This window comes from Scardinius erythrophthalmus (genome assembly GCF_964197995.2).
Source record: "Scardinius erythrophthalmus genome assembly, chromosome: 13".
In the NCBI taxonomy this organism is placed as follows: Eukaryota; Metazoa; Chordata; class Actinopteri; order Cypriniformes; family Leuciscidae; genus Scardinius; species Scardinius erythrophthalmus.
The window spans coordinates 39,708,576-39,730,700 of record NC_138233.1 but is presented as its reverse complement, the minus strand read 5'-3'; the positions used below and the strand labels follow the sequence as shown (position 1 = coordinate 39,730,700).

General features: G+C 41.3%; 2 protein-coding genes across 2 annotated transcripts in view; both read left to right on the top strand.

Moving 5' to 3' along the window:
• The window catches only part of canx (calnexin), a 28,382-nt gene extending 17,503 nt beyond the window's left edge, over nucleotides 1-10,879 (top strand). Inside the window, exons 8-15 of the mRNA XM_081383558.1 lie at nucleotides 486-675; nucleotides 1,785-1,898; nucleotides 2,769-2,925; nucleotides 3,233-3,448; nucleotides 6,374-6,493; nucleotides 6,585-6,690; nucleotides 7,349-7,446; nucleotides 9,065-10,879. Of these exons, the coding sequence (XP_081239684.1) occupies nucleotides 486-675; nucleotides 1,785-1,898; nucleotides 2,769-2,925; nucleotides 3,233-3,448; nucleotides 6,374-6,493; nucleotides 6,585-6,690; nucleotides 7,349-7,446; nucleotides 9,065-9,124 (1,061 nt within the window). The 3' untranslated portion in view covers nucleotides 9,125-10,879. The remainder of the gene's footprint in view (nucleotides 1-485; nucleotides 676-1,784; nucleotides 1,899-2,768; nucleotides 2,926-3,232; nucleotides 3,449-6,373; nucleotides 6,494-6,584; nucleotides 6,691-7,348; nucleotides 7,447-9,064) is intronic.
• A 6,688-nt stretch (nucleotides 10,880-17,567) lies between these two features.
• Nucleotides 17,568-22,125, top strand: part of maml1 (mastermind-like transcriptional coactivator 1) — a 41,647-nt gene continuing 37,089 nt past the window's right edge. The window contains exon 1 of the mRNA XM_081381928.1: nucleotides 17,568-18,843. Within this exon, the coding sequence (XP_081238054.1) occupies nucleotides 18,532-18,843 (312 nt within the window). The 5' untranslated portion in view covers nucleotides 17,568-18,531. The remainder of the gene's footprint in view (nucleotides 18,844-22,125) is intronic.

Sequence of the window (22,125 nt, the reverse complement as noted above, 5' to 3'; positions counted from 1 at the left end):
CACACACACACACACACACCTGACCTGCGCTCGTACTACACCGACAAGAAGACCCATCTCTACACACTGGGTACACACACACACACACACACACACACACACACACACACACACACCTGACCTGCGCTCGTACTACACCGACAAGACCCACCTCTACACACTGGGTACACAGACACACACACACACACACACACACACACACACCTGACCTGCGCTCGTACTACACCGACAAGAAGACCCACCTCTACACACTGGGTACACACACACACACACACACACACCTGAACAACACACACACACACACACACACACACACCTGACCTGCACTCGTACTACACCGACAAGAAGACCCACCTCTACACACTGGGTACACACACACACACACACACACACACGCGCGCCACACCAAAGCAAATGCTCTGTCTGAAATGTGTTCTCCTGTTTCGAGTGGGTGTTTACGGTTTCATGTGTGTGTTCTCCTGCAGTGTTGAACCCGGATAACAGTTTTGAGATCCTGATCGACCAGACGGTGGTGAACAGCGGGAATCTGCTGAGTGATGTCACTCCCGCCGTGAACCCCCCCGCCGAGATCGAGGACCCCGACGACCAGAAGCCAGAGGACTGGGACGAGAGACCCAAGATCCAGGACCCCGACGCTGCCAAGCCTGAGGACTGGTGAGAGAGAGAGCGAGTGTGTGTGTGAGTGTGTGTGAGTTAGGTGTGCAACAGATCGCAGTTGATCCGTGATACGAGTGGACCATACACATGCGACTCGCACATTAAATTAGACTCTTGCTGTATCCGGTCAGCGAAACAGCAAAAACACCCTTCCTGCAAAGGAAGGATTCGAGCGCCCTCTTCTGTTCCTGTCTTAGATTAAAAGCCTAACTCGTTCACTGTAGCGGCCAAAGCCGTTTCTAACGACTGGTGTTCATCCACAGCCATAGCGATGTTTACTAATGACTTCGACGTCACAGCGCTGTCGTCATCTCGCCTCTGGCCCGCCTCTATCAGATAACCCGCTGTGATTGGTGCAGCTCGGATCGAAGGCCATATTTAATGAGCATCATTACTCACGCCAGAGTCACTCGCTGAGCAGATTCAACTTGTGCTCTCGTGAGAACTCTGGGTAACCAGGGTATAAGTGAACAGCTGAGAGAACGTCTGTCAGTTTATTCGGTCTTAAAGTGACGGTAGACTAATATTCCTGCTGTTGTCTGTGTCATGACAAAATACAGCTTTAACAAACATGTAACTATTTATTTTACACAGTGAACAAATAGTTATTTTACATTTATGCTTATTAATTTCTGTACCTGAATACTACTGTTAAACTTTGTAACTTTGTTATTTAGTCTTCATCTCTGCTTGTGATTTGTGTATTTGTTCTTATTTTATTACTGACTGTTCACTTGAATCTGTAGTTCACTTGTTTAAGAATGTGTGAACTTTATTAGTTAGGCTAGTAGTTTTTGATGAGGTATCAAAAAACTTTAAGTGAGCTTTAAGTAATAAATGAAAAGCAAAGTTCAACCCCCCCCCATATATATATATATATGTATATGTGTGTGTGTTTTTTTTCATCCGAGAAATTATCCAATCCTTGGCTCAAAAAACGTAAATGATCCGAATGGTGAATTTTGTGATCCGTTGCACCACTAGTGAGAGTGTGTGTTGTACTGTGGGTCAGAATCATCAGTTGTTGTCCACTTCCTCATGGTGTGTGTGTGTGTGTGTGTGTGTGTGTGTGTGTGTGTGTGTGTGTGTGTGTGTGTGTGTCTCAGGGATGAAGAGGCTCCTGCTAAGATTCCTGATGAAGACGCAGTGAAGCCCGACGGCTGGTTGGATGAGGAGCCGGAGTACATCAGCGACCCCGAAGCCCTCAAGCCTGAGGACTGGTAACGCATTCTCCATTACATCACAGGACAAAAAAAAACTGTTTTTAATATTAATAAATATCGTTGGTCTTATGCACAATTACTAAAAATCTACCAAAACTAATACTTGTTTGTCTTATCAAAATATTACTTTTTCCAGCTCTGGAAAAACTCAAGTTTACATTCTCATAAGCCATGAGGGTGGGGGAAATAAAAAATGAAATATTACTATTTTTATTATTATTAAAAATGCCACTTTTTAGTGAATATTTAAATGTTATTAAAGTTGGATATGCAGTACATTCTACTTTACCAGTACACTCGCGTAAAGCAATACTATGTTTTTTGCAAAATGTAAATATTATCGGCAGCTCTTCATATAAAGCAGCTTTATCCACACACATACAGATTGCGCATTGTGATTAGCCTCAGTGACTCTTAGCACTGCGAAGTTAAAGAAGTCTTACACTTTAAAAAATAGATTTTTGAAATTTGAGAATCGTGATTCATATATGAATCGTTTTTTCCCACAACCCTAAGATATGTACTATATAGCAAGCCTCCCCTGTGTGTTTGTATCGTCACATGTAACTATAGTATCGTACAGCTGTAATCCGCTAAATGCGGCGTGAAGACATTATGAACATTAACATCAGGCTTGAAACTATAAACAGCGCTAGATTTGGGTAGAGCTGAGAGGTTTGGTGTCAGACGGTCATGTGAAGCATGAGTGTGAATGTGCTGCGCTGTAATGAAGATGCAGCATCGAGTGACTGACGTTAATGCAGAGATTAGCACTCCTGGGGTGGTGATCTAGATTTAATTGGTATAATTATAGCCTTAAGCAAGAGAGCAGAGATATGAACCTGAGCTCATCTTGTGTTCTCTCAGGGATGAGGATATGGATGGCGAGTGGGAAGCTCCTCAGATCCCCAATCCCGTGTGCGAGACGGCGCCCGGATGCGGCCCGTGGGAGAGGCCGATGATCGACAACCCAAACTACAAGGGCAAGTGGAAGCCGCCCATGATCGACAACCCTAATTATCAGGTGACCACAGCATCTTATACGCCTCTTTTTGCGCTCGGAGATCAAAAACTGGATTGGATTTAGATTTATTGGCTTATATATAACGATTATCAGCTTTTAAATATAAAGAATTATTGGTATCGGCCAAAAAATGTTTTATATCGGTGCATCCCTAATTTATAGAGAGCGTTGCATGATTAATTCAAATAAAAACACTTTGGGTTCAGCCATATTGATAGCTCTGAGTATTAAATTAAGGGTGTTACACTGAGATTATTAAATGAAGGGTGTAACACTGTGTGTGTGTATGTGTGTGTGTGTGTGTCAGGGCGTGTGGAAGCCCAGGAAGATCCCGAACCCAGACTTCTTTGAGGACCTGCACCCGTTCCGCATGACTGCGTTCAGTGCCGTGGGGCTGGAGCTCTGGTCCATGTCCTCAGACATCTTCTTCGACAACTTCTTCATCAGCTCTGACCGCAGTGTGGCGGAGCGCTGGGCGAACGACGGCTGGGGCCTGAAGAAAGCTGCCGAGGGGGCCGCCGAGGTATCTAACACCACCTCTTCTCTCTCTCGTGTGTGTGTGTGGAGTAGCAGCTCATATGGACACTTTTCCTTTCATGAATACTACAGCTGTGTCCCAAATGATGCACTATACACTTACACTATACACTATGCCATCTTGAAATTTCAAGTAGCTGTAGGTGGCTTATTGTCAAGTGACCCACAGAGACTGCTCATGCCAATTTTCATGCTTGTATCACCAAATAAACCACTATATCACTTAACTGCTCCACTAAGGTGTCGGCCATCTTGAAAAATGGCTGCCATCTTGAAATTTCAAGTGGCTCGGACAATTTTCTTGTCAAGTGACCCATGGAGACTGCTCATGCCAATTTTCACGCTTGTATCATAAACTGAACGATTCTGCCAAACATAAGCACTTAGCCGCTCCACTATGATACTTTTGGAGGCAAAACATCAAAAACTGTCATGATAACATAATGAAGTAAAGCCTGATGAAAAGAGTGATATTCCTGCATGTCAGCGGCTCTGAGTTTTATTTCTCTCTCGTTGAGCATTAATTCATTCTGCGCTCCATCATTACATGCAGAAACCAACATTTCGGACACATGGTTCTGTAAGCTCACTGTAGATGTAAGTTAATAATGACAAAAATTGTTATAAATAGCTTCAAAGTTTTGTAAAGTTATTAGAAATTATTTTTAATGAAATATCCTCATGAAAATAAAATTGAAGTTGGCACTGGAGCAATCTAGAAATGCACTACAGCTAAAGCCACATGTCTAAACATTTTATGTTTCAAATCTTAAGATAATAAGTCCAAAACTCTGTATTTAGTGAAATGTTTTTCAAGACCATGTCATGTGACTTTATTTTGATTTGACGCTAAAATGCTACTGATGATGTTTATTGTCATCTTCTAACCATCTATCCAGTATATTGTCTTTATTGTTTTGTGGTGCAAACGAGCCCCATTCAGTCTCAGTCTCCCCCTGCACACATTCACACCTCTCCAGACTGGTTATGGCTGTAAATATGCATTTCTTTTGTCTGCATTAGTTACTAACGACTGGCTATTCACAGGCTATTCATATGGTTTCAGTCACTAATTTCTTTTCTCAAAGTTCACCCTTACATTTTAAACTGTATCAAATGCATTTCTTGAATAAAGATACATTTCAGTAAGCTTTCAAAAAATAATAAAAATATAACTTCTAGGTGGCAGGTGCACCTAGGGCTAGCTAGCATGTTAGCTTAGCACACCATCAATACACGACAATTTATGAGATTAAAACCATTTTTGTGCTTATAAACTTACTTTATAAAGCAAATCGAGTATTTTAAATAATTTTCTGTGATCTAATTTGGCTTCAGATAAAAAAATCAGACAGAAAATATACTATTGGATAGTGTTCTGCACAACGATTCTATATAGATTAGCATTACATTATAAATATAATCTATTATTATGGAAATACCTGGCATGGATTGAAAAACACAGGTAACTCAAATATCATAGCAAACATGTTTATTGTCTTCAAAACGACTGTATCTCCATGTTACAGCCATAGTTACAGCGCGATCTGTTGTTAGCTGTGTGTGTGTTCGAGGCTTCCTGGATTGTCACATGATTATGACACTTCTTCATGTTCTAATACTGTGCACAGGGCGGCGAGGGCGCCCTCAGGCTTTTGGTATGAATTGAAAACATTGAAAATAGAGCGGCGGGGGTCGCGGTTACTGTCACATGACTGATCCACACATGAGCGAGGGCCAATCAGCACACTGCTGTGTGGGTCACATGGGCATGTCTCCGGCTCCGTGAGCGCAGTGTACTCTGGGATTAGCCGGATTTCATGAGAATTCCTCCTGTGCAAATGCCTTTTCCCCCAAAGCTGGATTCCAGGCATGCCTTGCGTGTTAACCTCGAGGGCCGGCTCTGTCCCCGGCTACAGGACCTGAGAGAAGCCTGCGGCTCCATGCTGTGTTTGTGGCCTGTTTGAGAGTCGCTGAGGCCTGTTCCCCGGCGTGAGCGAGCCTAAACCGCTCGTCACATGGCCGAAAGACTCGATTGGAAGGTTAACAGTGCAGTCAGGGGTTAATGACTTAAAGAGACAGTTCACCCAAAAATCTAAATTCTCTCTTTAATAATCCTTAATAATCATGTTGTTTTAAGCCAGTAAGACTATAGTTTATATCTTCAAATCACATAGGAATGTTTTATTTAGGCTTTTATTCACTTATAAAAATCGATCAATGCACATAAAGCATGTCACATGGTAAAGCGATGCTCAAACGAGCACAAGAACCAGTGAGGTGTGTTCACATGTGAGCTTCTGCGTTCCCCGTGTTTGATGTGCTCTGTGCATGTGTGTGTTTCAGTGTTTATTTGAGAAAAGGCCTACATTCAGTACGTTCATTGCATAAACAAACCTTTATGACATAAAAAATCTTCATTTGTGTTGATCGAAAGTCAACTTTATATCCTTGATTTCAGACTATGATGCGCTTTATCCAGATGACTGCTGTCATATTCATTTCATATTCATTGTGTACTAAACGTGTAATTATCATTAGCTGGTCTGTGTTTGAGAAACTGTTGCTTACAGTGTGTGTGTTTTACATGAGCTTTTTTATTCGGGAAAATACTGTAGTCGGATTACAGACTAATCATTTTTTTACAGATTTCTTTGAAGTTCGACATTTTTCAGATCGATTCAGTTTCAATTCTTTTATTTCTAGTTTTGTGAATATTGTATAAAAAATGGTTGATTTAATTTGTTTAATAATAATAATAATAATTTTCCATCCGTTGTCTCGATTGTGTGTTTTATGTGTTTGCTGACACATTGAGCTCCTGGAGCTTTCTACTCTTATTAATGATGATGAAAACACATGAGGCTCTTGTCCATGCGTGTAAGTAAAGTGTGTGTGTGTGTGTTCACAGCCGGGTCTGATGACTCAGATGATAACGGCTGCTGAAGAGAGACCGTGGCTCTGGGTCGTGTACGTCCTCACCGTGGCTCTGCCTGTGGTGCTCATCATCGTCTTCTGCTGCACTGGGAAGGTGTGTGTGTGTGTGTGAGAGAGAGTGTGTGTGTGTGTGTGTGTGACCTGAGTGTTGACCTGTAGGGTAACTGTGTTCCTGTGTCTCACAGAAGAGCTCGGCGTCCACAGCTGCTGAATACAAGAAGACCGACGAGCCTCAGCCAGACGTGAAGGATGGAGCTGAGGAGGACGAGGAGCCCAAGGAGGAAGAGCCAGGTCTGACACCACACACACACACACACACACACACACACCTTACTTCACTGTTAAAAGTGCAGTGTGTGATGTTTAGCAGCCCTAGTGGTGAGGTTGTGAATTGCAGCCAACAGAAGTTACGCTGGCCGACAGGAAGTGATGTCGTCGTCTGAGACAGCAGAGAGTAGCCAGTTCAGCAATGAGGTTTCCTTACAAAGATTAATTAAGAAATTAGGTTTACTTGATTCAGTAAAACGATATGTTATTGTGAGGATTATTGTCACCTGTTCATCATTGTGTCAGTGTTTTATCCGCTGACTTTAGCTATAGCTTCTTTACATGAAGAACAACACAGTGACGAAACACATTTGTCCGCTCAGGGCCACTGTAGAAACATGTGGATGTAAGGAGACCTGCGGTGTGTGTAGAGAGAAATGCCTCATTCTAAGGTTATAAAAACACAACGGTTCATTATGTAAGGTCTTTACACACCACTGAACACATATAATATCCTCCTAAATATTACACACTGCACCTTTAATCTCTTCATCTGCTCAAATGTGAGCGTCACAGTAACTGCATCAGACTCTTCCTCGTCTCTCGGACTCACGGAGGATGAGCTGTGTTATCTGACCTGTGTGTGTGTGTGTGTGTGTGTGTGTGTGTGTGTGTTCCTCAGAAGTGAAGAAGAGTGAAGAAGAGGAGGACTCGACAGGAGAAGCGGAGGATGCGGAGGATGGCGAGAGCGAGCACAAAGACGACAGCACATCTCATGAGGTAAAGCCTGGACACACCGAGTCACTCTAACATCTGAATGGCTCTCTTAACCCTGTAAAGCCTGACACGCGAATGAATACTTAAAGAAATGGTTGAAATGGAAGTTTATTGAACCTTAAGACAAAATCAGTGGTTTTGATTATAAGTACTGCATTACACTCGTGCCGCACATGGGGTTGTGTGATATCGTCTGCGATATCTTTATTGTTGTTTTAACGATGTGTGATCTGACATTATCCAGAATGTCCCTCACTTCACTAAAGCACATCTAGAGTTTCACTCGTACACTACATGTAGTCTAGTAGGTTAGACTAGTGCACTTGTGCGTTTAGAGCGCACACTTTCACTGCGGGATTTACTCTAGTAAAATCCTTTTATAATGACCTCAATATTCAAGATAAGGGGTAAAAATACCTCTTTATATTTATATCATTTAATATAGTTATATATAATATCTATATAATACTGTATATATAAATGACTTACATTTTAGACACTATCGCCTGTTTTTACTCTATTTCTCAAATGAAGATAGTTTGTACCGAGCCACAGGACTGATCCGCGTCTCTGAGCGACACACAGCGGCGTTTCATTACTGAGTGAACCAATCGGCTGAATGAATGATTCAATGACTCACTCGTTACGACAGTCAAATGCTTCGTTCTTTTGTTTCTGTCACTGCTGTGAACTGACCAACACACAGAATATCAGAAACTTCAGGAGTCCTGAACCTGCCAAAGTACAGACACACTCTAATCATTACTGAGGAACTCCCAGAAAATAGAGATCCTGTGTTTGTCAGTAATCGCACACACCCTGACACCGTGTCCACACTAGACGCGACGTGACTGCCAGATGCGTCAAAATCACTCAAAACCCACAGCCAATCAGAACAGAGTGTGGGCAGAGTCAGCCAATCAGAGCAGTGTGAATGCGGAGTCAGTCAATCAGAACAGCATGTGGGCGGAGTCAGCCAATCAGAGCAGTGTGAGGGCGGAGTCAGACAGTCAGAACAGCGTGTGGGCGGAGTTAGTCAATCAGAACAGCATGTGGGTGGAGTCAGGCAATCATAACATATGTGGGCGGAGTCAGTCAATCAGCAGCGTGTGGGTGGAGTCAGCCAATCAGAGCAGTGTGAGGGCGGAGTCAGCCAGTCAGAACAGCGTGTGGGCGGAGTCAGCCAGTCAGAACAGTCAGAACCGCAGAAAAATATAAACCGTCTCTGAAATGTGCGTCGCGTGTCGTTAGGACACGGTGACAAGCCGGTTTACTGGATTAAACATCATACACCACATATTTACTGCGATTATGAGCTTAACCGCACACATTAGGTTTGTGTGGTGCATTTACATGCGTTACAGTTTAGTCGCATTACTGCCAAAGCCTCATTATAAGCGCATTATGAGGAGCGTGCAGCCAGTGATGACACTCTGGTGATCGTATGAGACTCGCGTGATCATCCTCTGTCTGGATAATCCAGTCCATCTGAGGAGCTTTGTTCCAGTGCATGTTCATCTTCAATATCACGAACATTTGATTCCTGTGACCTTTACGTGTTCATAGTCATGTGTTCTCCAACCAGAGCCCGTTCTGATCCTCATGCTTGTGTGTTGTGCAGAAATCTGAGGACGACGTTCTGAGAAGGTCTCCCAGAAACAGGAAAGCACGAAAGGACTGATGGACTACAGTTCCTCTCCTGAAGCGTATGCCACCATCCCTCTCTCCTCTCCTCCTCCTCCTCATCCCTCGTTCCCTCGCTCTGAGAGAAGCCGGCGCTCTCAGCCAATCACACGCCTCCTCAAGCGCTCTTGAGGATGCTGATGGTCACATGACCATTGAATAGCATAGAAACTTTCTCCATAACTAAAAAGGAAACGCAATCTTTGTTACCATTCCTGAACTGATCATCTGACGCTCGCGTGTAGATCCCATTCCCCCTCTCGGCTGTCTCACACACACACACACACACACACACACACACACACACACACTCTTCCGGACAGTGTTGCTGAACCCCAACACTAAGGCACACTTGGTATTGTGAGGTTTGCAGGCCAACATCTTTATTCCTCAGTTCTAGAGTTACTCCAGAAGCCATAGAAGGACAAGACGATCGGACTCATGCGTTATAAACTATAAACACACACACACACTCACACACCCCTAGATTTACCATATAAACGAGATGTTTTCTGTCCCGTGAGGTTCGTGCTTTTGTCTGAAGCTCAGTGAGGCATGCTGGGAGAACGCCAGCTAGATTCGTAGTGTACTGCCTTACTTGTAGGACACAAGATTTGCTAATATTTTTTTCTGTGAATGTACTGTGAGTTTTTTTGTGTCTAATACGTTTGTTTTTTTCAATTGTTTTTGCTATTCAAATGGACTTTTTACTAAATCATGGACCGCTGTACAGATGTGTTTTCTCTTGAACTGACTCTAACCTGTCCAGCCCAAAAACAGCAGGTCAGCTGATCATAACTGGTGAACTGTGATGTCATATCCTGTCCAGCAGCAGCAGCAGCAGCTTCCCGTCTCACTGCACCAATCACGCTCACACAACATGAGAACGAGGACTAAGCGACCGTTCAATCGAAGATATTTCCAATTCAAATGTGTGAGGGTGAATCTCATGAAGCCACGCTTCAGCCCGAAGGCGGACGAGTGATGCGTCACTGCCTGTTTCAGGACGGTTATGATTTGCATTTGACTTGACGAGCACATAAATGCTTTACCATTTAAATCGTGTGGTTAAATTGCTTTTCCGATGAAGCGTGCAGACGGAGTGAGATTCACCCTTGATTCGCTCTGTTTTCCTGTGTCACTCAGAGAGAGCGTGACGCGCTGGCCTGGGCGTAAAGCAAGCCGTTGAATCATTTCCTCCACCCGTCTCACTTTGACTCCGCCCCTAAATCCCCAAAGACACGAGAAAGGCACTATGAGGGGCTCGTTCCCTGATCTGAAGTGAGCTAGCGCACGTCGTATCGCTAGCGTTCTTAAAGTTACTTGTTTATACTCTCAGTATGGCGCACTACTGCGTGCAAGCTGCCGTACGCGAGCTCTACCCCGAGACTAATGAAGAGTTGGCACTTTCTGAGGTAACTGAGGGACAACACACACACACCACACACACACACAGGCTAATCGCTGCTGCGCTGCTACGCTAATATCTGATACACGTCCCGTCTGTCTGTCTGTCTGTCTGTACACCTGTGATCTGGGCTGCTTTTCTTTCTTTCTTTTCTGTTTTCTTTGTCTTTTGGATTACCATTGTGTCACATGTAGGTGATTGATGGATAGAAGGATGGAAAACCAATGCATTGTGTGATTTACTGGCATCTTTGAAGATCATGAGTCTGGATGATGATGAGTCTGGACGGTCTGGGAAAAATCCATCATGTTACTCACAAACTAAAATAAATGATTTGATGAACGACAGGTGTGTGGCTCTCTGTGTCCTGCTTGACTTGTGCACTAGTGGATGACATCACTGATGTCAGTGTGAACTATAACACGTGTTGAATGTTTGAAGAGGGATGTGCTGAACTAGCTTTAGATCTGAAGTCCTTCTTACATGTTACATGTACTTACCGTAGTAATGACAGTAAATTATGCATAATTACATGCAACTAACCCTCAACCCAAACCCTATAGTAAGTACATGTAGTTTATTAATATCACTCAGCACTTAAATGTGTAATTACACTGTAACAATGACACCTTAAAATAGTGTAACCGGATATTATTAGTGTAATTACACACATAAGTACTGAGCAAAAGTGATGTCCTTACTATAGGATGTGGTTTATATAATGTATAGTTATTACTGTGGTAACTACACGTAGGACACTGTAAAATATTGTTTCTAAAGTTTCATTCTCTTCATCCCTGATATAATATTTTATTAAAAGGAAGGTCACCCTTTTAGGAATGATTACACAATACACTCTCTCACACACACACACACACTCTCTCACTCACACACACTCACTCACATTCACTCACACTCTCACTCTCTCACTCACACTCACTCACTCACACACTCTCTCACACTCATTCACTCACTCACACACACTCACTCTCTCACACTCACTCACTCTCACACACACACACACACACACACTCTCACACTCACTCTCACATTCACTCACACACACACACACACTCACTCTCTCACATTCACTCACTCACACTCACTCACTCTCTCACATTCACTCACTCACTCTCTCACATTCACTCACACACACTCACTCACACACACACACTCACTCTCTCACACTCACTCACTCACTCTCTCACACTCACTCACTCACACTCACTCACACACACTCACTCTCTCACACTCACTCACACACTCACTCACTCTCTCACATTCACTCACTCTCTCTCACACTCACTCACTCACTCTCTCACATTCACTCACTCTCTCTCACACTCACTCACTCACTCACTCACTCTCTCACATTCACTCTCTCTCACACTCACTCTCTCTCACTCACTCACTCACTCTCTCTCACTCACTCACTCACTCTCTCACATTCACTCACTCTCTCACACTCATTCACTCACTCTCTCACACTCACTCACTCACTCACTCTCTCACATTCACTCACTCTCTCTCACACTCACTCACTCACTCACTCTCTCACATTCACTCTCTCTCTCTCACACTCACTCACTCACTCTCTCACATTCACTCACTCTCTCTCACACTCACTCACTCACTCACTCACATTCACTCACTCTCTCACACACACTCTCACACACACTCACTCTCTCACACTCACTCACTCACACACACTCACTGTCTCACACTCACACACTCACTCACACACTCACCCACTCTCTCTCACACACACACACACACTCACAAACATGGGCAGTATTTCAATTAAATGTATTTTAAATACGTATTTAATTACTTTAGTGTATTTTGTAATTTGTGTTTTGCAGGTGTGGAAAAAATAAAATGTAGTTTTTAAATAAAATTTAGTTTGTAACAAAATATTTTGAGGGAGTGTATTTAGAGTATTTCAAATACTTAAATACTTAAGAAAAATCACCATATGCTTATCACCATAGTAAATGATTGCCAATTGCCATATTTTCGGTCTGATGTTGGCAATGGCAATGTCCGGGTTAGATGCACAAAAATCACGTGACACCCTGTAGATCAGGCTCCCTCCAAGAAGTGAATGAGTTTTGAACTCAGGAGAAGTGGTGCTGCTCCTCTTAAAAACGGCATTATAGGGTTAGTTCACCCAAAAATGAAAATTCTGTCAGTAATTACTCACCCTCATGTTGTTCCAACCCCGTAAGACCTTCGTTCATCTTCAGAACACAAATTAAGATATTTTTGATTAAATCTGAGAGCTGGATCACTCCTCCATAGGCTTCTAAGACAGTATAACTTGCTGGCCCAGAAAATGTATTAAAGACTTCGTTAATATAGTCCAAGTGACTACAGTGGCTCAATCTTAAGTTTATAAAGCGACGAGAATACTTTTTGTGCGCTAAAAAAATAACAACTTTATTCCACTTTTCATTTCCTTCTCTCTGGGACTTGAGTGTTTTTACATAGTATAACTGCGCAGCGCGTCTGTGTTGTACGTCACACGTAGGCTCATTATTGGGCGACGCCGGTCATGTGTGTGATGCGTGTGACGTACAACACAGACGCGCTGCGCTAAAACACTACGTGAGCTAACTAGAGGCCCAGAGAGAAGGATATGAATAGTGGAATAAAGTCGTTATTTTTGTTTTGTTTTTGCGCACAAAAAGTATTCTCGTCGCTTTATAAACTTAAGATTGAGCCACTGTAGGCACTTGGACTATATTAACGATGTCTTTAATACATTTTCTGGGCCAGCAAGTTTCAATCACTTAGAAGACTATGGAGAAGTGATCCAGCTCTCAGATTTAATCAAAAATATCTTAATTTGTGTTCCGAAGATGAACGAAGGTCTTAAGGGGTTGGAACAACATGAGGGAGAGTAATTACTGACAGAATTTTCATTTTTGGGTGAACTAACCCTTTAAGATTATTGTGGGAGTATTTTTGTATTTTCAAAATACTAATTATTTGTATTTTATTTAAATACATTTTTCACATCAGTATTTTGTATTTTATTTTGTTACATTTCATGAGCCAGTATTTGTAGTTTGTAACAAAATAGTTTTTGATGTATTTGTGCCCACCTCTGCACACACACACACACACACACACACACACACACACACACACACACTTGTCAGTGACTCAGTCTGAATGTCAGATGAGAAGTTCATCTGTGGATGTGAGAAGTGATCTGTCATTGTGTCTGATATAGAGATGAATGACGTGTGCTGTGACACACAGATGGAGATGTCATAGAGATGTGATGTTAAAGGGTTCTGATCATAACCACTGTCTCCTGCTGACCCAACTCTGTAATACAGAGGGGCTTCCCCATCAGATGTGCTTATGAACTGATAGCAGATATATAGACAAATAAATATATAATAAATAGGTATGAGCATGTGACCTCAGACGTGTGTGAATGTGTGTAGCCTATGCTTATTATCCTGTTAAACTGGACCTAGAAGATAAGCAGACCAGTGATGTTCGGACACTTCAGGTCCTGCAAGTAATAAAACATTTGATTGATGTTGAGGTTTAAATACATGAAATATAGCGAGTTGAGTCTCGGCCACTCTCTCTCTCTCTGTTTATCTGAGGACAGTGGAAACCTCCTAAATCTAGACTCGTATCTCCGAGCGCTATCTGTGGAAACTGGCTGGCACGGAGGACTGGATCCATAAATACTGGATGGATTTAAAAATAGCTCTCCGAGATGCGAATCGCTGATCTCAGCAGTTATTGGGTTAAAGGAAGAGCTATTTCTGGAAGTGAGTTTCATAACTGAGTTTCACACCATCAGAGCAGCGCTGGGTCATCACACGGAGACTGTAGGAGTTCTGCAAACACTTCCGCTTCTTTCAGATCATCAGTGTTTTCATCTCACAGAAACTGGGGAATCTCCCAGTCCCGCCGAATGAAGAGAGCAGCCGGAAAACAGAGTTACAAGAGCTTCTATTTCAGATAAACGCTGTTCTTTTGATCTTCCTATTCGGCAAATCCTGAAACAAAAATGTAAATAACTGTTTTCAACACTGATAATAATCATAAATGTCTCTTAAGCATCAAATACTCATATTAGAGTGATTTCTGAAGGATCATGTGACTCTGAAGACTGGAGTAATGATGCTGAACATTCAGCTTTGATCACAGGAATAAATTACAGTTTAAAATATATTAAAATAGAAAACAGATGTTTTACATTAGAATAATATTTCACAATATTACTGGATTTTTAATATATATATATACAAAACAATAATGTAATAATTGTCCTCTGTCACACAGACTCTGAGTGTTTGACTACACCAGGTTTGTGACGCATGGCACCTTAATTACACGGCTATTTTTTTCCCATTTATATCCCAGTATTAATCAGCATATTAAGAGCATATTACAATGTTATAATTTTTTTAATTATTTTATAGATGGCAAGGGAAGACAAGAGAAGACAAAATACTTTTACTAATTTGTTTTGATGAGAGTTTTGATCATAGATTAAGTACGTTGTTTGTTTTTAGTAGTTTATTACTTTGAGTTTGATTACTGTGAACATATAAAAAGGGTCCGTACTGTTCTAAAGAGGCAAACCCCTGTGTTTTCTCAGTCCAAGGCCAATGTGTTTATGGAAGCTTGTTTACGACACAGAAGAAAAAAACAAAAAAGGTAATTGCGATTTTTTAACTTTTAAAGTTCATTTAACAAATGTGGACAAATTAACAAATTAGCTAATTAATGTGCTTCAGATAGGCCTAACACAATATTTTGAGTTTCTTTTTATTAAACCAATCTCCTTTGTTGTATCAACTCAAAATTTTTATTTCAATGAACTCAAAATTTTAAGGCAACCAGGTCACTTACTTTTTTAGGTTAAACCAACAATAGACCTACTTTTGTACAGTGTAGGCTATGTATTTACTGATGCTTGTTTACACCACATAATAAAACATTTTAAAAGGTAATTGCGACTTTTTCTCTCACAATTGTGAGTTTACATCTTTATATCATGCAATTCTGAGATAAAAAGAAGTAAAGATGTATTTTGAGTTCATTGAAATAAAAGTTTTGAGTTGATACAACAAAGGAGATTGGTTTAATAAGAAGAAACTCAAAATATTGTGTTAGGCCTATCTGAAGCACATTAATTAGCTAGGTAATTTGTTCATTTGCCCACATTTGTTAAATTAACTTTAAAAGTTAATTTGACAAAAGATAACAAGTCATGAAAATATTGTATTGTGTAAATGTGCTGTCTAAATATTGTGTAGGTGTCTAAATGTAGAATAATAAAAGTAACCTGATGAAACCCCAGGGCCTGCGCTGAAGCCGGTTCAGGAGGATATCCAGGTGTGTGTCAGGTTAGTTTGCTCCAACCCTGAGTTTTAGGCACTATGAACGTGGTTTGGCTTTTAGCGTGTTCATCGCCATAGTAACTCGCGCTCCACGGCTAACCTGGTCCGGGTCAGGTGATGTTCCAGGTGAGAGGGCTCAAACCGAACCTGGACCAATCAGCTGTGAGCAAAGCGTCACATGTCTGATGAGTCACTCCACCTGTTTCTACTCCACATTATAGATCACTACAGCAAATGATTTTTATACACAAAATTATTTAGAATAATAATTTTGTATGATATAGATATTTAATTATTATACCCTTAATCGATCACGCATGTACAATTTTAGTTGATCAATTATTACGCACAGTTTAAATCAATAAATATATATAAATACACTTTAGAATCATTAGATAAAGCTATAAAATGACTACATGAGCTTTAATGTTCAATTCTCTCTATACCTTTATCAACTGTATAAAATAACTTCACAACTTTTTCTTAGTCGTCCTCTTTCATAGACAGCTATTTTCTGTGTAAATCTGATTAAATTCTTAATATTCTTCAGTCTCGTGATATTCTGCAGAAGAGAGAAGTGAATCTTCTGAGTCTCAGTTTCACTCTTTCTCAGCCTGTGATTGGCTGTCCGCTGCTGATGTCACTCCTGAACTCCTAAACTCAGGATCCAAGCCGGAGAGAGTGGATGATCAGCATCACGGCCTCTGCAAACCGGTCGGATTGGTTTGGTTTTGACAATTAATCCTGTAACCCGGAGTTTGTTCAACCGCTATCATGGTACAGGCCCCTGGTCTAACCTTTTCATATTCATATCCAGTTGGGAGAAATATTTACTTTTTTTTGGTAAATATTGGTATAAATTCTTTGATGACTATTTTGTTTAAATATGTTTAGCATTTTTTTATTTTGTGTGTTTAAATTTTTATTGTTTAAATGTGTTTAGGATTGTTTCTTTTACAACGACTGCCTCGAAGGAAATTACACTGTAAAAAAAGCATTGTTGGTTTGACTTAAAGTAGGCTAAGTTATCCTGGGTGCCTTCACATTTTGAGTTAATACAACAAATGAGATTGGTTTAATCAATAGAAACTCAAAATATTGTTATCTGAACCACATTAATTACATTAAGTTGATGTGACAAAAGATACAAAATTGTGATAACAAATCAGGAATATATATATATCTTTTTTTTTTTTTTTTTACAGTGCATTGTCTGGACCTCCACTGGGAAGGAAATCTAGAGACCGGAGCTCTGGGAACTTTAATCGAATAATAAACCCTTCACAAACTATAGTGGACAGACAGGAACCAGGTATGGAATATCAATATCCTACGAATTTATAAAAAAGTAGATATTTGTTTAAATAACCACATTTTCTGCCAAAATGCATTAGTTAATAGTTGTTGCTACTGTAAAATCCTAATGGTGGCAAAAAAAAAAAAAAAAACATTACCACAATTTCATCTTTTTGATCTAGGCTGCATTATTTCCCCCCATTTAAAGCTCAAAGTGTTGTAGTAAGGTGTGAGAACAATAAGGCATATCGCATGTGCTGAGGAATGTGTGAGTGTGAGTGTGTGTGTCCAGCGATTGCTCGGGTGACCTGTCACTCACAGCGCGCGCATAAAAAAAACTGAGGAAAAAAGAAAAAAACATAGTTACAAGATGGCGACCAGCAACTGCCCGAAGACTGGAAAACAATAGAGACAGCGCAGCAGGGCAGAGTTTACTCCCTCACCGGTCGCTTTCTCGGGTTCGTGTCGAGCTCAACCGGGCCACAGGAGTCGGTTGTGTGAACTTCAAGACTTTTAACGCGCTTTTGAAAGAAAGTGAGTTTATAATGCTTTGTTCGAGAGGTAGTTAGCATTCCGGCTAAGCTACATCCGTAGCTGTAATGTAACTGTGAGGATCAGCTGTTAGCCGCGCTGCTACTTTAAAAGTTACTTTTACTGCTAAAACTCGCTTGTTACTCTCCAAGTCTGTGTTCTAGGGCGGAATGGATGTGATGTACGCGGTTTAAAGCGGCACTTTCTAACCTTTCGTCGATGGGGTTTTATCTCAAGTGCGTCTTTTGTCAAACTAAAACTGTGAGGCGAAAAAAACGTTTATTTTTAAGTTGTTGATTTTTTGTTGTTGCTGTTCTTGCTCGATTTAACGACGTGTTGTGAACAAATAAGCCTAAACCTGAGGTAAATATTATTGTAAAGGGTTTAAATAGAAACTCCTCAAAGTAAAACTTATGAGTCTTTTCAAACTTTCCTCTAAATTGCATTCACGTCTAAACAAATGCAACTTCTAAAATGAATAATTTATCAGTGTTTGTGAACTCTTTCATTCATAAAACCGCGGTTTTAACTTCACTCTGTCTTGTGTCAGGACCCTAGACTTGAACATACTTCAGTAATCAGTGTAACGTTAGTTAAAGCAAACTTTACACGCGTTATTTCTGAATATCAGCGCTCTCGTCTGAACTATGCGCCCAGTCTTTTGTTGTGTAAGGAGGAGATAGTGCAGATAATGGAGTCAGTGGAGTGTGTTTTGTAAAGAGACGCTCGCGAACACGAACGGCACGATCAGTGTGAGAGTTGCTGCCAGTATCCAGACGCGTCGTGACGCGGATGATGGCGGATTATGTGGTGCCGCGGCACAACGCGGTGATGGAGCGGCTGCGGCGGCGCATCGAGCTCTTCCGCCGGCATCACACGGGCTGCGAGAGCCGCTACCAGAGCCACGCGGTGGAGCGGCAGGAGATGGAGCGGCAGCAGACCTTCGCGCTGCACCAGCGGTGCCTGCAGACCAAGGCCAAGCGGTCGAGCAAGCACCGGCAGCCCGCGGCAGCGAGCGCGGAGCCCGCGGGGCACAGAGGCACCAGCGCCGGGGGAGGCGCGGAGGAGCCTGGGGAGCAGAGCAGGAACAACACGCTGATCGCGGTGAGTGTGTGTGTGTGTGTGTGGAGTGGACGGGCTTGTGAGGTTCCTGTGGGTCACATGACTAGGTTCAAATCTCATATGTGACTCTGGACCACAAAACCAGTCACATAGGACAATTTCTTTTAAATTGATATTTATACATCATCTGAAAGCTGGATAAATAATCTTGCCATTGATGTGTGATTTGTTATGATAGACAATATTTGGTCGAGATACCACTATTGAACATCTGAGGGTGCAAAAAAATCAAAACATTAAGAAAATCTCCTTTAAAGTTGTGCATTAATGTTGGAGATTGTGCTGCATTCACTCACACAAATACATGTTTTATATATTTACGGTGGGAAATTTACAGAATATCTTCATGATCTTTACTTAATATAGATTTTTCTTTTATGCCAAAAATCATTAGAATAATTTTGACCCATACACTGTATTGTTGGCTATTGCCACAGATAAACCCGTGCGACTCGAGACCGGTGACGTGATCCAGGGTCACTTATGGCTTGATTTAGACACTAACTTCTTGAGCTTTACTACATCTAGGAGGACATGTGAAGTGCTGATCAGACTATGACCAAGTGGCATCAGTCTTACTACTTAGACCAATCTCAGTTTCTATATCACTGACTTAAAACAGTTGTGAACTCAACTAACTAAAAAATGTGATGACTAACTCGTAAGACTAGTCTTAGCAGTTTCAGCATCTGGCATCAGGTGCAGAGCATCTGCAGGTGTGTGTGTGTGTGTGTGTGTGTGTGTGTGTGTGTGTGTGTGTGTGTGTTGGCACTGGCAGCAACAGGCGCTGAGGTCATGTGACCCTGGCACGAGCACGCGCCCTGCACATGTCACATGATCAGCTCTGTGCACAGAGTGTGTGTGACACATTTGTTGTGAGAGATCAGTGGATGATCACCTCATGGCTGGGTTTGTTTTTGTTCACTTTCCGAACTCTCTCAACGCATCCCTGTTTCTGTGTTCTTCTGTTGGGCAGATTCACTTTTACTCCAGAAATAGTCAAGCGTGAATGTCATTGCGTTAGATAAATTATATAACTAAGAAATATTTAGCCATTTTTTTTAATTGTTACAATTAAACAACTAATAAGAAATAGGAAAAAATGCACAATACTCAACTCAAACAATCCTTTTGCGTTTATTTCTTATACTTGTCAAATGAGTTTAACAAATTAAACATGTTGTTTAGCAGTTTTTGCTAAAAATAAGTATCTAGTGCAGTTCTGAAATTAAACTCGTCATGAAGGGGAAGTTGCGCTGGTCTTTTCTCCTCTATAGTGTCGTATATCCGAGTGAAACGCTTCAGGAACAAGAGCAAATGTGGGCGGGGCTTGATTGTGTCTGTGGGGAATTGATTGAATAGTTGTGGTTTGCTATTGGCTGATCTCATGTGAGTGACAGGTTATAGCTCCGCCCTTGTCATCAGAGAAGAGGAGAGATGCTGCAAGAGGAACTTATTCTGAGTCGAGATTATTAACACTAATGATGATGTGCAGCGATAAATCATTTAGAATAAACACTGAAATATTCCATAAAACACATGTTGATTTCGTGGTGACTTTAAAAACAGGGGTCCTGTGACTTCCTTCCCACGCTGTTCTCTGTAAAGTTATTGCGACAGGGCTATTGATTGAAACGGTGGCACTGAGAGCAGTGTATAGTGATGAAAGCTTCTGAAACTGATGGCTTGTAGTTTAGCAGTACTAACACACTGCGCACCGTAGGCCATGAGCAACACTGCAGAGACAAGTCATGAGTGCAGATTTATAACATTAAACTGAGACTGTACAGCTAGAAACCAGCAAACAGAGCTGATCAGAGCATGGTGTTGATGAGTGAGTCCATCTATAACATCTGCTAGCTGGCTAATTCCCCTGAGCATCTGTTGAAACAGCATCTTCTCCAGAGACACATGCGTCTTCAGTTCGGGCTTACGGTGCTGTTGCGTACTGGTGCGTTTCTAACGTCAGCTGACTTCAGTGTCGAGGGTTATATTGCTCTAGAGATGAGCACAGTTCAACTACAGCCCGAGCCAATCTCTTTTCTTTTTTATAAGTTTTAGTCAGATGTGTAGCTAGCTATGGAAGCTCGTTTCCGCCACAGAATAAAACATTTTAAAAGATAATTGTTTTTTTTTGTTTTTTTGTTTTATCTCACAATTGTTTACATCTCGCAATTTTGACTATTTCTCAGAATTGCAAGTTATAAAGTCAGAATTGTGAGAAACTCACAATTCTGACTTTTTCTCGCAATTGTGAGTTTATATCTCGACATCTTTTCTCAGAATTGTGAGATATATACTCGCAATTGCGAGTTATAAAGTCCAGTTCTGAGGGAAAAAAGACTGACTTTTTTCCCTCAGAATTGTGACTTTGTCACGCAATTCTGAGAAAAACAGTTAGACTTGTGAGATGAAAATGATGATTATTTTTAATTCTGTGTCGGAAACGAGCTAGCTGATCTCGCTAGCAGTTTAGCTATCTTGCCCACTCTCTTCAGACCGCTGCTGCATTACTACTCTTGATCTGGGGTCAGCCGTTTTCTTCAAAATCACCATGATCTCAAAATTGACACTTCTAAATTATTTAAAAGAATTATATGATGTTGCAGTTTTTACAGGGCTCGACATTACCGGTTGTCAGAAAACACCCACACAAACACAAAATTACATTTTGGGAAATGATTGCTAATTCTAAATATGTGCCCTCATAATAGACCTGCACGATTATCGTTAAAAGATTGTGATCTTGATTCAAGCACACACTCGAAGTTATTCCACAGCGATTCGGCTCTTATGTCTATTAAACCTCTGATCACAGGGACGTTCAGATCCGTGTTCTGATCCAGAGAGCCGTTGTCATGTATAGATATGAAACCGCTTCATAAACAGTCTTTTCAACCTCACCGTATCATTAGGCTATGTCTTACAATAGTTCAGATTATCACAGAAGCACTGGGACAAAAGTTTATAGTTCAGATATAAACACTGATGACAACGGTAGTGATTAAAATAGAGTAAATCACCTTATGAAAGTAACTTGAGGCTTTAAATAAAGATTGCGTCTATTACACGGTTACACCAGTAGGTGGCGGCAAGCGATAAATGTATTTGTCATTGAATCATCATCATCATCATCATCCTCATCATCATTCATTCGAGAGATTCGTTGGAAAACACTGATTCATCCAGTAATGAAACAAGTGAACACTTTATGAGTGAGTCATTGAATCATTCACTCAGAGATAAAAAAAAAATCGTAGAGAT